General features: G+C 39.7%; 2 protein-coding genes across 2 annotated transcripts in view; one reads left to right on the top strand and one right to left on the bottom strand.

Annotated features, from left to right (window-relative positions):
* Positions 1-238: 238 nt before the first annotated feature.
* LOC6042125 (mucin-5AC) lies at positions 239-5,737 on the top strand. The gene is made up of 3 exons (XM_038255729.1): positions 239-1,520; positions 1,585-1,809; positions 3,950-5,737. Exons 1-3 carry the CDS (start codon positions 826-828, stop codon positions 4,707-4,709), a joined length of 1,680 nt encoding a protein of 559 aa, XP_038111657.1. The 5' UTR covers positions 239-825; the 3' UTR covers positions 4,710-5,737.
* A 3,143-nt stretch (positions 5,738-8,880) lies between these two features.
* Positions 8,881-14,612, bottom strand: part of LOC6042124 (pH-sensitive chloride channel 2) — a 33,068-nt gene continuing 27,336 nt past the window's right edge. The window contains exons 3-7 of the mRNA XM_038254905.1: positions 10,661-10,746; positions 10,280-10,595; positions 10,062-10,220; positions 9,510-10,006; positions 8,881-9,439 (exon numbers count right to left, since the gene is read on the bottom strand). Coding sequence (XP_038110833.1) covers positions 9,158-9,439; positions 9,510-10,006; positions 10,062-10,220; positions 10,280-10,595; positions 10,661-10,746 — 1,340 coding nt within the window. The 3' untranslated portion in view covers positions 8,881-9,157. The remainder of the gene's footprint in view (positions 9,440-9,509; positions 10,007-10,061; positions 10,221-10,279; positions 10,596-10,660; positions 10,747-14,612) is intronic.

The following is a 14,612-nucleotide window of genomic DNA, read 5'->3' as shown; positions in this document are numbered from 1 at the left end:
TAAAACTTGAGGATTTTTAAAACTCTTAAATTTGGTTTGTATTTTATAAATAAAATATTTTTAAGAAATAAAAAAATAACATGTTATTTATATCTGAACACCTTCTGTGTCATCTGATGCATCTTTGGTCCCAAAAAAACCAATTCGAAGCAGGTTCCCTTCTGCAAAATTTCCCTTGCTTCGAATTTGTATGCCAGTTGTCAGAGGTCGATTTTGTTGTCATCTCGGCGCTGCTGCTCAAAATGTCAACAGTCAACTGCTCGCTGCAACTGTTGTCAAAATTTGTTGCAACCAGCCTGCGCGCTGGTCTTGGCCAGATTTGGTGACTTTTAGTGAACGGTCCTTCCGGAATAAAGTGCTCGCGGTCAGGATTCTCGCGCTGAGGACATCCGGTGGGAGATTTGACGCGAGTGAAGGTGAAAAGTGGAGGAAAATTGAACTTTTGGTGGTGGATTTTTGTTTACGTTTTTATTGGGAAGTTGGAAGCAGGAGCCGTTTCGGAAAGTGACAGTTCGACGTTTGAAATTTCTCTCTCTGACACACTGCCAGAACATTATTTTTCTACTGTAAAAGTGGAGGAGAAAAAGTTCTTCCATCCATGTTTGATTTCTGCGCGATAGAAAGGTGCGTTTTCGGAGGAAAAAGTTGAATTGCGAGTCGGAAATTAGTTCCGGAGTGGTGAAGAATGTGAAAATCTGTTCCGGGGTTTGTTTTGAACTCTTTGAAGTGTGATTTGTGACCACAGTCGGGGGGTGGTACTTGGTTCCCGCAAGGGAAGGATTAAAAATTTAAGGAAAAACAAGTTTCGCCGTGACAAATGCAGAAATGGATGTTGATTCGCCCAATTCCCTGAAACGGTGCTCGAGCGCACCCCACATCAACAACCTGCTGCCGACGACGGCCGTCGGCCACCACCTCAGCCCAATAGTGCCAATGGAGGAAGGACAATCACACCAGCCGGAAGACAATCAATCAGCGGAGTCCGTACAGATCAAAACCGGCACTCTGCTGCAGCAGCACGGCCAACAGCATCAGCAGCAGAACCTTGCCAATTCCCAGCTACACAGCATGTCTTCATCCAGCACTTCCAGTTTGCAAGCCGGCGCCGCCGCTGCTGCCCCTCACCGCGAATCCCCGCCGACTTCCTTCTCGAACATCTTTGCGCCACGGGTTCGCCGGTTCTCGGCCAGCTTCAGCCCACTGGCGGTTATTTCGAACGGCAGTTCCAGCCCAGTTCGATCCGGAAGTTGCACACCCGGCCCACGGCTCACGCCCCGGATATCGCAGCTCCGCCAGGAGGAATGTGCTGACCTGAGCAACAGCCGGGAGGTCAACCACGAGCGCGAAATCCACTCCGCTATGCAAATGTCCCAGAGTTACGAAGATCTGACGCTGGTCACCGAGAACTGGTCCTTTTCGTCGACCACCAACACCAAGCACAACGACGACCTGATCAATCCGCTGCATGTCGCGCTGCCCTCGATCGGCACCAACTACTGCTCTAGTCCTTCCCCGACCAGGTAAGCTTCAACGCGCTTCCCGCCAACCTAAAAAACCTGTAACGCCAATTTCTGTATCTTCCAGTCGCGCCGGTCTGGGGCTGCAGTATCCGACGACGTCGCCCTCGCCCACGCGCAAGTACGTAACGCGCCGCTCGATGTCGCCCTGCCCGATCCGGCCCAGTCCGCTGAGCTCGGTGAAGCGCAAGTTCGACCTGGAGGGAGGCGGAAGCGGTGGCGAGGGAGGGAACAACTACGGCAACTGCTACTCTCCGCCGCCGCTGAAGAAGATTTTCACCGGAGCGGACAGGTAGGAATGGGGTTTGGGCGTTTCGTTTTTTTTTTTTTTTCGTTTTGATTACCAAGAATGGTTGATAGCATTATCATGCCTTAAGTCAGCCAGCACTGACTGTGTTTTTGTTATCCCTGGTTGTTTTAGCCAGCTTCAACTAAACTTTTGAACTTTTATGTCAATTTCTCACAAAAATGATACAATTTATCGTTTGATGATTTGGTATCAAATTCTATCAACACCCTCACAAAGAATTAAGTCATTATGGTATAATTTTTTTGACTTTGAAAATCGGATCAACAATTTCCCAGATATCGCCGATTGAAAAATGGGAACTAATTGGGTAGCACTCACAAATATGTTTTTCCAAGGTTTTCATTTTTCATGGTCTTATCTTAGCGAAGTAGAATCAGTGATGTTGAAATAGAAAGTTAAGCTAAATTTCTTTGCTTTCCGAACTTTGTTTTTTTTTTCAGGGTGGAACAGGATAGACCTAGATAGACATTATATTTTGCAAGGAAAAATATTTTTTTCTGAATTTTTAACCTAAAACTGATTATAACTCGAAAACAGTGCACTTTATAAAAATTCAACTGTTACAGTTGCTTATTCAGGGTGACCACTCAAATCCCATTTTCAAATTCCCGACTTTTTGCCGACTTAGGGTAATAGGTATTTTTTTTATCTGAAGAATGATTTCATTTCAAAAACACTTTATAAAAAGTCATTATAAATCATTGGACAAAATATCTAAAAAAATAAAACACTAAGTAAAGAAAAATAAAATTCCAATGATAAATTCTTACAACCTTCAACCTTTCTTCAAAAATAAAAGCGTTGTATTGAGTAAAAACATAAATCATCAGATTTTGAAAAATAATCGAACAATATATATAATTTCAATTTTTATTTTTTAAATATCCAAACATAAAGTTTTTTTGAAACTTCGTTTCAACTGGCAATGAAAATGATGATGACAAAAAGTGAAAGATAACAAAATTTTAAATGTTATTCTTATGGTTATATTTTTTATCAAATCTTTACATATCTTTTCACTTGATTCAAGTCTTTCAAGGAATTTAAAAATATCTATGAATTCGTTTAAAAGATGTTTTCCGAAGTATATCCTTTATAATTTTATAAATTTAGATATGGGTCATTCCAGGTCAACTGAGTACACTTTTGTACTCGACCTTCACCGATCTGGACCAAACTTGGAGGGAACGTTCATCTATCGATAGTCAACAGAAATCCCAAGTTTGGTGCTGATTGGACCATCCTTACATTTTTATTTTTTATTCGACCAATTCCTTACATTTTTATTTGTTTTATTTTATCACCATCGTGTTCCCCGGACAATATTACATAATAATCAATGTAGACCTCAAACTAAAATGAACTATTGTCGAGATACAGCGATTTTACTGAACAAAGTTTGATTTTGCGCAGCACTCGGAAGTACTGTCGGTAAAGGTTTGTTCGGCGGTATCTGATTTTTGAACCAAAAATTAGGACGCTCGCTTTTATTTTTTGCTTTTTGGGTGTTTTTGAAACCGCCTTAAGTCCGCCAAAAATACTCAAAACTCAAAAAATAAAAAAAATCAATTCAATTCAATTAGTGTTTTTATTTAGCAGAATTTAGTAGTTTTGCTCTAGGATGTTACATTTTGCAATTTAGAGAATTGGAGAACCTTTCAACTGAGACCAGTTCATAAGCCTTTACAGGGAAGATACATATATCTAAGTTTGATAGTTGAGTTCTCTTCTAGGAAGAAAAAAATCGGAAAAAAAACCCTAGATCTATGAAATTTTGAATCATTTTCAATATATTTTACAATTTTTTCAATGAAAATCTCAATTTATGTCAATTGTTTTGTCTTTTAATAAATAATGAAAACGCAGGAAATTTCGAAACAATGGCAATCGAGCATTTTGAAATAAAAATAAGTAAATCATTCCTAGTTCCCCTAAAGGGCACATTCTTGAAGAAGATCTGAGCCGGCCACGTTTTAGAGGAAATGTTAAAATTCCATAGGTCGACTAAAACGTTTTTGTTGATCCAAAGTTGTTCAAACAGATATATAAATTTAAATAACTATTGATTAGAATAAGTACCTTGTAACTCAAATAAAACTAACAAAAAAATCCTTCTCCCCAGGGGAACATCTCCCGTGTGCCAAACGCCCTCCCCGTCGCCGATCTGTCCCAGCCCGGACTCGTCGACGGCTTCGTTCGAGAACGGCAGCAACAACGCTTCCAGCGGCAGCGGCCGAATAACGCCCAAATTCTTCGTCACCCGTCTGTCGGCATCCGGCCAGCTGTTTGCCGGCAATGGCAACGGAGGTGCACCACCACCCGCTTCGTTGGCTTCCTTGAACCCTCAGCTGGTGGCCACGGTGGCACAGGCGACTGCCGGGCCCGGAATTGTGACCGAGTCGCCGCCGTCGTCCTCCAGCTCGTCATCGTTCATGATGATGGACTGCGGAGTGAGCAGCAGCAGTGGCGGCGGCGGGGTTGGTGAGAGGAAGCAGCAGGTTCCGGTGGTGGCTGCGGCCACGACGACGGTCAGCAGTTCCGGCGAGGAAGGTAAGATCGACTGTGACGAGGACATTACGGATCTGAACGTGATTGGTAGCAGTACCAGTATGGCGACGACGGAATCTTCCGAGGCCGCGATGGAAGAGGTCATCAAGACCACGCGGGCTCTTGATTCGGAGTCGGAACTGCTCGATAGTCGGAGCAGCAGTGTCGTTAGCAATTGCCACCGGCTTAGCAGCGGTGGCAGTGTTGGAAGTGTTAGCGAGAACAATAACAGCGCGGAGGGAAGTGGCTCGTTGTGTCCGCTGTCAGCGAACGGGGCTGCCAGTGCCAGCTCCTCTCAGTTTATGGCGACAAACATTGAAATTGCCGAAACATGAGTCGGACGATGATTTGCGACACACAAGCTTACACACGCTTAGGGGAACCAGTTGCGCTGGTTTCGTTTTCTCTTATTTGTCTTTGTGAATATAGAACAGCATTAGTGGTTAAGCTTTAGGATAGTTTTAGAGAACGAAGGCGCCTCGAGCGTCGTACCCCGGTCATGTCGAGTTGGTTAGAATTGCTGGGTACGACGATGATGCACGTGTGTAGATAAAAATCAAACCAAGATTTAGAAAAAACTTTCATCTATAGTAGAGTTGCACATTACCCACATTAAACCCCCCTCCGTAAACCAAAAGATACAAGTTTAACGATCGTTCCGGAACTGCGTCGCTTGTAGTGTTTGAAACGGCAAACACAAGTTTGACGACGCAATCCGATGTTGTTACAAAAAATAATAATGAGTTCAGAATTCGCGCAAACACACATATCTAATCACTCACCCTCTCACGGAAAAGATTGAGAGTCAAGTTTAAGCAAGTGTTTGTTACTGTGTAAAACGTGTTCAAGATTTTTTCCCCCAAAACCAGCAAACTATCAGCGCAGCGTTAGAGTTTTACAGAGTGCTGTTGCACTGTTTTCCACTGTTTTGTCTGGAAAAGCACATTCGAAAGAAAATACATAAATTTCATGATAATATACCAAAAATAGTAATCATACAACAGAGCATGGCAAAGCTGAGAAAAAAAATCTAGCAAAGTAGAAGAAAAGTACCAACCAATAGAGAAGCAATAATCAATAACCCTTTCGCTCCCCGTCGCGGGGGGGTCACGATTATTTCATGAGCTTTGTTTGCGTTTAGCATTTTTCTTTTTGTGTTTGTGTACGTGGTGTTAATCCGCTATAACGCTAATTTCTCTTGCTGTTTTTTACACGGATTTTTTTTAAACACTTACACACGAATTATACTGGAGTATCGTTATTTCTTATGAATATCTGTATGAATTTAATCCAATCATGCGATTAGCGTTAGTTTAAAAACAGTAAAACAAGTGATAATAAACTAAAAAAAAAGTATAGAGAATTTGAGTGTTTGAGCTTCCAAAAGATATCACATCATTTTACTAAGGTAATTTTATAGCCCTTCCTCAGTAAGGTTTTGTTTTCGTTTTTTTTTTCTTCGTTCTACATTTTTGTAGAGAAAGCCTAAGATGTTGGAAAAATCCTCACGAAAAATGCAGGATGGAGCAACTATTCTAAAAAAATACAGAGATCATTTAAAACTTGTGTTTTTTTTTCAGTTGACTATACATATATTTACCATTTCGTAGTGGAAAATGAATTTCCCGAAAAATTGTGAAGTTTTGGAGCTTTGGTGTCTTCAGAAAAGTTGTTGCAAATGAGAAGGGGCAAGTTTTGATCTGGTTGAAAATCAGGGTGATTTTGAAAATCAACTTTTAAGGAATATTTTTGGGAATTTTTATATCTTCTGAAAAGTTGTGAGTCTTGCCAATCCAAGCAACTTTGTCCAAGACACCAGCATTTTATCACGCATTCTACGATGATATTTGGGATGCAAATTTAAAACTTGAATATCTCGAAAAGACGCAGGCCAAATTTCACCAGATTTTGAAAGTTAGACATTTTCAAATGAAGATATCTCGAGTTTAAAGAAAATCACGCCTGACATTTTTTCAGCGTCTGTAGTGCTTTAGTTCTAAGCTTTAGTTGCACTTTTGACCCTCAAAGTCCAAATTGACTTGTCAAAAAAATGAAAATGTTAGTTTTTTTAGAGCTCTGAAAGTATCCCGAATATCACTATTCTTTTTTAAAAAATAATTGAATTGCTAAATTGCTACGTTCAAAAAAAATTTTTTTTTAAAGGTTTGCTCAGAAGCTTTCTCTAAATTTGGTCATAGAAGGCGTAGATTGCGAGATAAAAAATTTTGGTGTCTTCGACAAATATTCCTGAAAAGTTGGATTTTCACAATCACCTAAATCGTGAACCACCCTAAAATTCATTCTCCAACTCCTAGCCCCTTAAATAATTTTTAATGTAGCTTCAACTCGCTGGTTTTCGGGCATAACTCAACCAATCGGGACCATTTTTTTGTATTTGTATTTTTTTGTTTTTTTTTTTGTAAAGATGTCCAGAACTTTGTAGAACTCGATTTGATCATATCTGTAATTTTTGCGATCAAAAAAATCGTTCCAACTTTTTTGCCGCACTTGCCTCCTCGGAATCATTTTTTAACAATAACTTAATGTTTGGCAGTTTAACAAAAAATGTTGAAATTATATGTATTGTTAAGGTGTATTCACATTATACCGCATCCGCAGCCGCAGTCGCATCCGCACAAAATTTGACAGTACGGACGCACAGTGCGGACGCGATTTCTCCAATGCATTTCATATGCAGCCATTCACACTGTTCCGCATCCGTATACGGATACGGATCCGTATACGGATGCGGAACAGTGTGAATGGCTGCATATGAAATGCATTGGAGAAATCGCGTCCGCACTGTGCGTCCGTACTGTCAAATTTTGTGCGGATGCGGCTGCGGCTGCGGATGCGGTATAATGTGAATACACCTTTAAGCTTTCAGCTATTTTTAAAAGACTGATTATTTATGTTTTTCTTCTAAACCAATACAATGACGGACGTATTAGACTACGACAAACAAACAAACTTTTTGACAGTTTGCCTGCTGTCCATACTAAAATGGTATGTAAATATTCAAACAGCTGTAAGTTTTGAGGACAAAAATCCGCAACTTTTGAGCCATAGAGAAACATGGTCAAAAAATCTGCCGCCGAGTTATGAATTTTTGAAAAAATAGTGATTTTTGGAAAAAATCGAAATTTTATGCAAAAACAAGATTGACATTATTTTTTAATGCAAAATTGAATTTGCAATCGAAAAGTACTTTACAGATTTTTTGATAAAGGGCTCCGTTTTCAAGATATAGCCACCGAAAGTTTGATTTTAGCGAAATATTTGCAGTTTTTCAATTTTTAAAAATGGTGATTATGAGTGACTATTTCTAAAAAATTTTTTTTTTGTAAAGTTCAGAAAATTTTCAATAAAATTGTCTAAGAGACATTGGAGATTGGACCTCGGGTTGCTGAGATAGAGCCGCTTTAAGAAAAAGTTGTTTCTCATATCAAAAAATCTCGAAAATCAAAAAATACGTATTTTGGGAAATTGAGTTTTAGTGAAAAAAAAGTTGATAAAAAAATCTGCAAATTTTTTTTCCGTGTACCTACTTTTTTTTCTCAAAAGTCCTCAACAATACCTACAACTTTGCGGAAGACACCAAATTGATCAGAAAATTCACTCAAAACTTACAGCTGTTTGAATATTTACATACCATTTTTGTATGGACAGCAGCCAAAATTGTATGGAGACTTGTATGGGTGAACCAATGACGCAAAATAGCTTTTTTGGTCATAGGGAAGGCCCCCACAAAGTTTGAGTGAAATAAAAAAATACAAATAAAATCCATTTCCGGTTTTGGTAGAGAATTGCTCAGCTGTAAATGAACGTCAAAGTGCTGATATGGCAACATTAGAGGCACGCTGGAATTAGATGCTGTTTCCCTATTTTCAAACATGGTGACAAATTGCACATTTGATTTTACATTAAAAATTTATGGCAAAAAAAAAATCCAGTAGTTTTTAATTTAAAAAAAAACATAATTACTCAAAAAATTACATAACTCGACGGTAATCTATTCGGCCATTCTTCTCTATAGCTCAAAAGTTGCGCGTTTTGTTCTCAAAGTCATAAATTTTTAACTTAACTTTTAATTTTTTTTAAATCGTTTTTTTTTTCTTGCGTGTACCTTTTTTCTGAATAGAGTGGTTCTCTATGATTTCGCAAATCGACTTTTCTTTGTATTTTTTTTATTGGGATGAAACTTTTGTTGCACATTCCCTATGTAAAAAAAAGTCATTTTGCATCATTAGTTTTTCCATACAAGTCTCCATACAATTTTTGGGGGCTGGTCATACAAAATCGGTGTGTAAATGGTTGAAATTCTTTATCTAGAGAAGGGATTTGATGTCCTCGGCAAAGTTGTAGGTTATGGTTTGGGGTTGTCGGAAGACAGATACACGGAAAAAATACAGATTTGCCTTTCTCACCTTACTGAGGAAAGGCTATAAATAGACTATTCGCCATTTTCAAATGTTACTGTGATATTAATTAAAACAAAACTAAAGCTTTTGTTCTGGAATGTCATCGATAAAAAAATAATTTATTATAAAATACAAGATTTACACAGTGTTTACACCTATCACTAGTAGGGCACGTTAAACATAAATTGACTATTCATTTGCTTGCACATTCGTTTGTTTCTTACTCGCTATTGCTTTAGTTTTGGGGGGGCACTGTTTAAGCATCAACTGTTATACTCAAAGTCAAATCAACAAGCTTTCCAATCCCTTGCCGCGCGAACCTCTGTCCTCTGCCTATGATATTCGGAATCACTTTTTGTGCTCTACACGACGTACACGAACGTCCAGTAAAACACGTTGAAGATGAGAAAGCAAATGGGGAACACGAACCGGGACCGCTTGTCGATCCAGATGGCAATCTCCTGCGGCGTCATCGTGGTCCAGCCGTTGCCGTTGACGCCGGACGCGTCGCCCGGGTTGAGCTTCTTGGTGTCGCCGCCCATCAGGGTGGTGTCCTCGACGCGGATCGAGATGTCCCCGTTGCGGCTGTTGCTGTCCACGCTGGACGTCGTGATGGCCGGGATGTTGGTCTTCGAGGGGAAGGACTGAAATGAGGGTGAGGGTGGGAGTTTGAGTAGATGTTTTGAGATGGGAGGGAGGGTTGAGTCTCATTACGTGGACGGTCAGATAGTTGTTGAAGCTGTTGGAGGTCGCAGTCACGGTGGCTTGTCCGTCCAGGCTGGTGCAGGAGTGAGACTTTTGGAGGCCACCCAAGTCTTTGCGCGAGGGCAGCGGAGTCAGCGACTTGAAGATGTACTTGCTGTTCTTCTTCTTCAGCTCGACGTTCTTCTTTCGCCGCCAGATGGTGTTGACGAAGGCAAACTCGACCAAACTTCCGAAAATGAATCCCGTACAGCCGAGGAACCAGATCTCGGACGCTTTGATGTAGCTGACCTTGGGCAGGGTTTTGCCCTGGGCTGAGGCGAGCGTGATGAACGTCAGCATGGTGCTCGTTCCGAGCGTGATTCGGGGTGCCGATTGATCTGCTTGTAGCCAGAACGTGACCCACGAAATGGTGACCAACATAATCGATGGGATGAAGTAATCCATCAGGTAGAATCCCATCTCGCGGGCCAGATGTACCGTGAAGCTCAGCGAGCTGTAGTTACCGGCTGGAAAGCAAATCGATTAAAATTTCAAGCCTAGTCTTGTAGAAATTCAACTTACCAAAGGCACCATGTCGGAGGTCGCTCAAGTCGGCGTTGATCATCGTTTCATTCGTAAACATACTCAGCAGAACGTACTCCGTCAGGTGAAGTTCCGGCGCCAACGTAACCGGTGATTTCTTCTCCCACTTCAGGACCAGATCTTCCTGGTTGTACATCCCTACAACAAACAAGACATAACGTCAGCGATTCTTCACAATACCCGTCCAAATATCTTACAGCTCTCCAGCACCGTCGAGCAGTGCTGCTCGTCGAAGGGGAACTTTTGCAGGTTCATCCAGCAGTACAGCGTGGCGCTGATGCGGGTCGAGATGATGACGGTGCCGTCCGGCGACACCGACGTCAGGATGTCCTTTTCGGCCGTGCCGAGGATGTCGGAGCTGCGCTCGTTGGCGAGGAACACGTGCGGCACCCACAGCACGTCCCGCAGCGACTGCTCGCCCATGATGGGCTCCGTCCGGTTGGGGGCGACCTTTTTGAACACGAGCCGCGAGTCGACGTAGCGCAGCTGGAGCAGGGCGTGGATTTTGAATTGCTTGGATGTGAAAAGAGAGGTTAGTTTAAGTAACTGAACTCAAAGGGTCGTTAAGAATAGTTTACCAAGTCATGGGCCTCCAAGTTTTGGAGGAAGTAAATGTAAGCTCGGGCAAACACTTCCACTGGGAGTTTGGTGCCGTTGTCCGCATCTGGGAAATTATGAACAAATTATAAAATTTCGTCAAAATATGAAAGAAACCCTAATTTGACTGTACAACAGGATGTAACAAAAATGACTTTTTGGCGGGCATTTAGGGGCTAGTTCCGGTGGGCGTACTGAGCCCAAATCCATAATATGAGCTTGATTGGACGTAACAGGAGCTGGCGCTCCGCTCTTCAATTTTAAATGGGATTTAACCCGTGAAAATACATTTTTCCAAAAATGTATATTTTTGAGGCACTTTGGCAACGTTACTTAATCCCCCCTTAGGTGGTTGGTGTCTTTCTCAAATTTAAAGGGTGCTATCCAAAATAGACAGAAAAGGGCGGTGTTTTTCAGTGTTTTATCAATTTGACTCATTATTCATATCACTAGATTGGGTAGGGTAGTATTGCAGGGCACTTATGTACTTACAACTGATAGGGTAGTCAAATCTCCAATCCAATTTGTGCTCGTTGAAAAAGTCTTTTAATAACCTATCCAAAGATAGGTCGCATGATAGTTCCAGACAACGTTTTCATTAAAATATCATGAGATCCGGCCTCCAAAAAGTGCATAAATAACACTTAAGTGCTTATAACTTTTGATAGGGTTATCAGATCTTCAATGTTTTGGACTCGTTAGAAAGGTCTTTCAAATACCTTTCTAAAAATGTATAGCATGACGGCTTCTCTTACAAAAACCACCCTTTTTACAATCTTGCGTACTTAAGTCAAAATCGTTTTTTCAGCATAACTTTTCAAGTACTTTACTGGACATTAGGGTGGCTTGAAGTTGTATGGCAAAAATTCAAAATGGACTAATTCAATCAGAACAGGCATTTTCCGGTCCCATTTGGGCCCCCAAACAACCCCCCAAAATTTGGGAGCGATTGGATTTGACCCGGCTTTTCGCAAAGCGATTCAAATTTGTATGGGAAAACCCTCCTTTTTACATTTTGATTTTTATAATTTTAATTTTTTCACTCAATTTCAAAACTTACACCGTAGAAGTATTGTCCTGAATGTCCTCTAAAAATTTCCTGAATAAAGTATGGTCCTATCTTGCTTCTGGTAAAAGATACAGAGTTTTGAAAAGAGGCATGTCAAAATAAGTGCTGAAAATTATATTTCTTGCCAACACTGCCAGTACTTCGGTAGATATTTCGAAATCTTATTTTTTAACGTAATAAGGAAGTAATCTAGCAAATGGTGTCTTAGGAAAAGTGTTGTATATGAATGTGGCTTTTATTTAAAATTATTGACATGCAGAGTGACACACCTACAGGGTGTCAAGCAAGCCCTAACTTCTACTGGTGACCTTTTAAAGCGTTGGTGTCTTAGGAAAAGTTGATAAGCTACTTGTTCCGGGAAATTTTGACATTGTTGGAAGACAGGGTGGCACATCTACAGGGTGTCAACTCATTTCGAGCTTCTATTTAAGACCTTTATGATCACTGTAAAGTGGGCGAAAAAGAGTACAAATCGCAAATTAGACCTGCCACGCAAAAGGAGGCTGAACACAAATTCGTAAAAAGTTAGTTTTTCACATAAAATTTCCTGGGGAATCGATTGCACATGATTGAAAACACGGTAACAAAGTTAAGAAGCTAGTTTGACAACTTTCCGATCAAATGTATTTTTTTCTGTATAAAATGAAAAGAAGTTGAATAGTGGAATTTCTTCTGTAAAAATGTTTAGGACATTGGAGCAATCTCTACAAAATCGGCCGATTTCTTCAAAATAGTACGTAAATATTTAAAAAATCTGTAACTTTTCAAGAATTTGTTTTATTGATTTGGTGTCTTCGGCCAAGTTGCTCATTTTTAAGCCATTTTAACCATTTTCCGACGAGTTATGATTTTTTTAAATAGTGATTTTTGTAAAAAAAATCATGTAATTAAAATTTTTGACCCTCATTTTTTATGTAAAATTAAATTTGTGAGATCGGAAACTGTTTTTAATCATGCGCAATCGATTCCCCGGAAATTTTATGTGAAAAACTGACTTTTTACGAATTTTTATCTAATTTGCGATTTGTACTCTTTTTCGCCCAGTTTACAGTGATCAAAAAGGTCTTAAATAGAAGCTAGAAATGGATTGACATCCTGTAGATGTGCCACCCTGTCTTCTAGCAATGTCAAAATTTCTCGGAATAAGTAGCTTAACAACTTTTTCTAAGACACCAACGCTTTAAAAGGTCACCAGTAGAAGTTAGGGCTTGGTTGACACCCTGTAGGTGTGTCACCCTGCATGTAAATAATTTTAAATAAAAGCCACATTCATATACAACAACTTTTCCTCAAATCAAGTCAAATCCAATCGCTCCCAAATTTTGGGGGGTTGTTTGGGGGCTCAAATGGGACCGGAAAATGCCTGTTCTGTAAAATCGATCATGTCGAGCCACCCTACTGGACATAATAGTATGAAAATATGACCTGTAGAACGATCTAAAAACACAGATCCAGACAAAATCGGTCAGGCCAGTTCCGAGGGTTGAAATTTCCAACAAAGTGTCCACGTGGTTTATGGATGGTCCCAATACAAATTCCGTGCTTCGATTTTTCTTCGTGACAATTTGGCGAGGATCATCGAGTACGAACTGTATTTCAATTTTCAAATTAATTTTCATAATATTTTTAAAAATATTAGCTTTTATATTTAAATTTCTTTTTATGGCTTTTTCTTATGATTAACTTCATCGTAGCAAAAATAAATTTGTCCTTGTCATTTCCGGCGTTTCAAAACTCTGCGTTCTGAGATTCGACCGCGTGATGAGGTTGTTCTGGATTTAAAATTGTATATTTATTGAATACAACATTATTTAAAATTTTCGGGTTCCGTCCGACCGAACCCTTAAACATAAAACGGGATTAATTTTTGTTCTTGATTACTTTTTTTTCACAAAATAATGAAATTATTATGAAACTCTTGTATGTAATTCACACTCTGTGCTCAAACTCAACCCACTTCAAGGAATCATCTCTGTGGTAAACCTTACGCAGTAGGCCTGGCCGATTTAACGCATGTGATATTTCAGTGCATTCTATCCAATGCGAAGCACGGGCAAAAAAAAAACAAATGAAATTACAAGCTATGGCTTTAACATTTGTACGAAAAAAGTGTTTTAATATTTTTACATCAGTCCATTTGAGCACCAATTTTTAAACTTTGAAAAAAAAAAATGTCAGTCTAACGTGAACAAATACAAGATGTGTCAAAATGCTGTTGTTAATTTTTTTTTTACAATTTGAAAACTCGTTGAAAAAGTTTTTATATTGATTTCTTCAGTTTTAACCATAAGTTTTTAAGTTTTTACAAATTATTTTTCTGACCTGTTTTTTTAAAGGGTAAGGAACAAATTATATTTGAGCGGCGATTTGTAAATAAAGATATCATGTAAAACATGTATATTGTATATTTCCGATAAATGTCAAAAGTTAGAGTAATAATATTTGAATTTTTTGAATCATTTTATAAAGCGATTTTGGGTGCAGACATACATTTTATACAAAAAATGCGATCTTTGCTATACATTTCAATGACATGTGAAATCTAACAGATGAAACGGGGTTTTAAATAAAACACTAAAATTAGCACATCCCTCCTAATTGCCTGTCGTTGAAAGCCGGGTCCGGTGGTTTAGTGGTTAGCGTGGTAGCCTCTGAATCCCAGTATGGCCTAGGTTCAATCCCAGACGGACCCGGTGGCATTTCTCGAGACGAGATTTGCCTGACCACGCCTTCTATCGGATGGGGAAGTAAAACGTCGGTCCATTTGCGTAAAAGAGGTTTTTGGTGACTCACCACACATAACCTTTTTTTTTTTTCATAAAATTATTTTTATTAGGTCCTTTTCGGTACTGGGACCTGGTTAG

The sequence above is a fragment of the Culex quinquefasciatus genome, chromosome 2, assembly GCF_015732765.1.
Source record: "Culex quinquefasciatus strain JHB chromosome 2, VPISU_Cqui_1.0_pri_paternal, whole genome shotgun sequence".
NCBI lineage: Eukaryota > Metazoa > Arthropoda > Insecta > Diptera > Culicidae > Culex > Culex quinquefasciatus.
The sequence above is the reverse complement of the archived record's forward strand: the minus strand, read 5'-3'. Positions and strand labels throughout refer to the sequence as shown.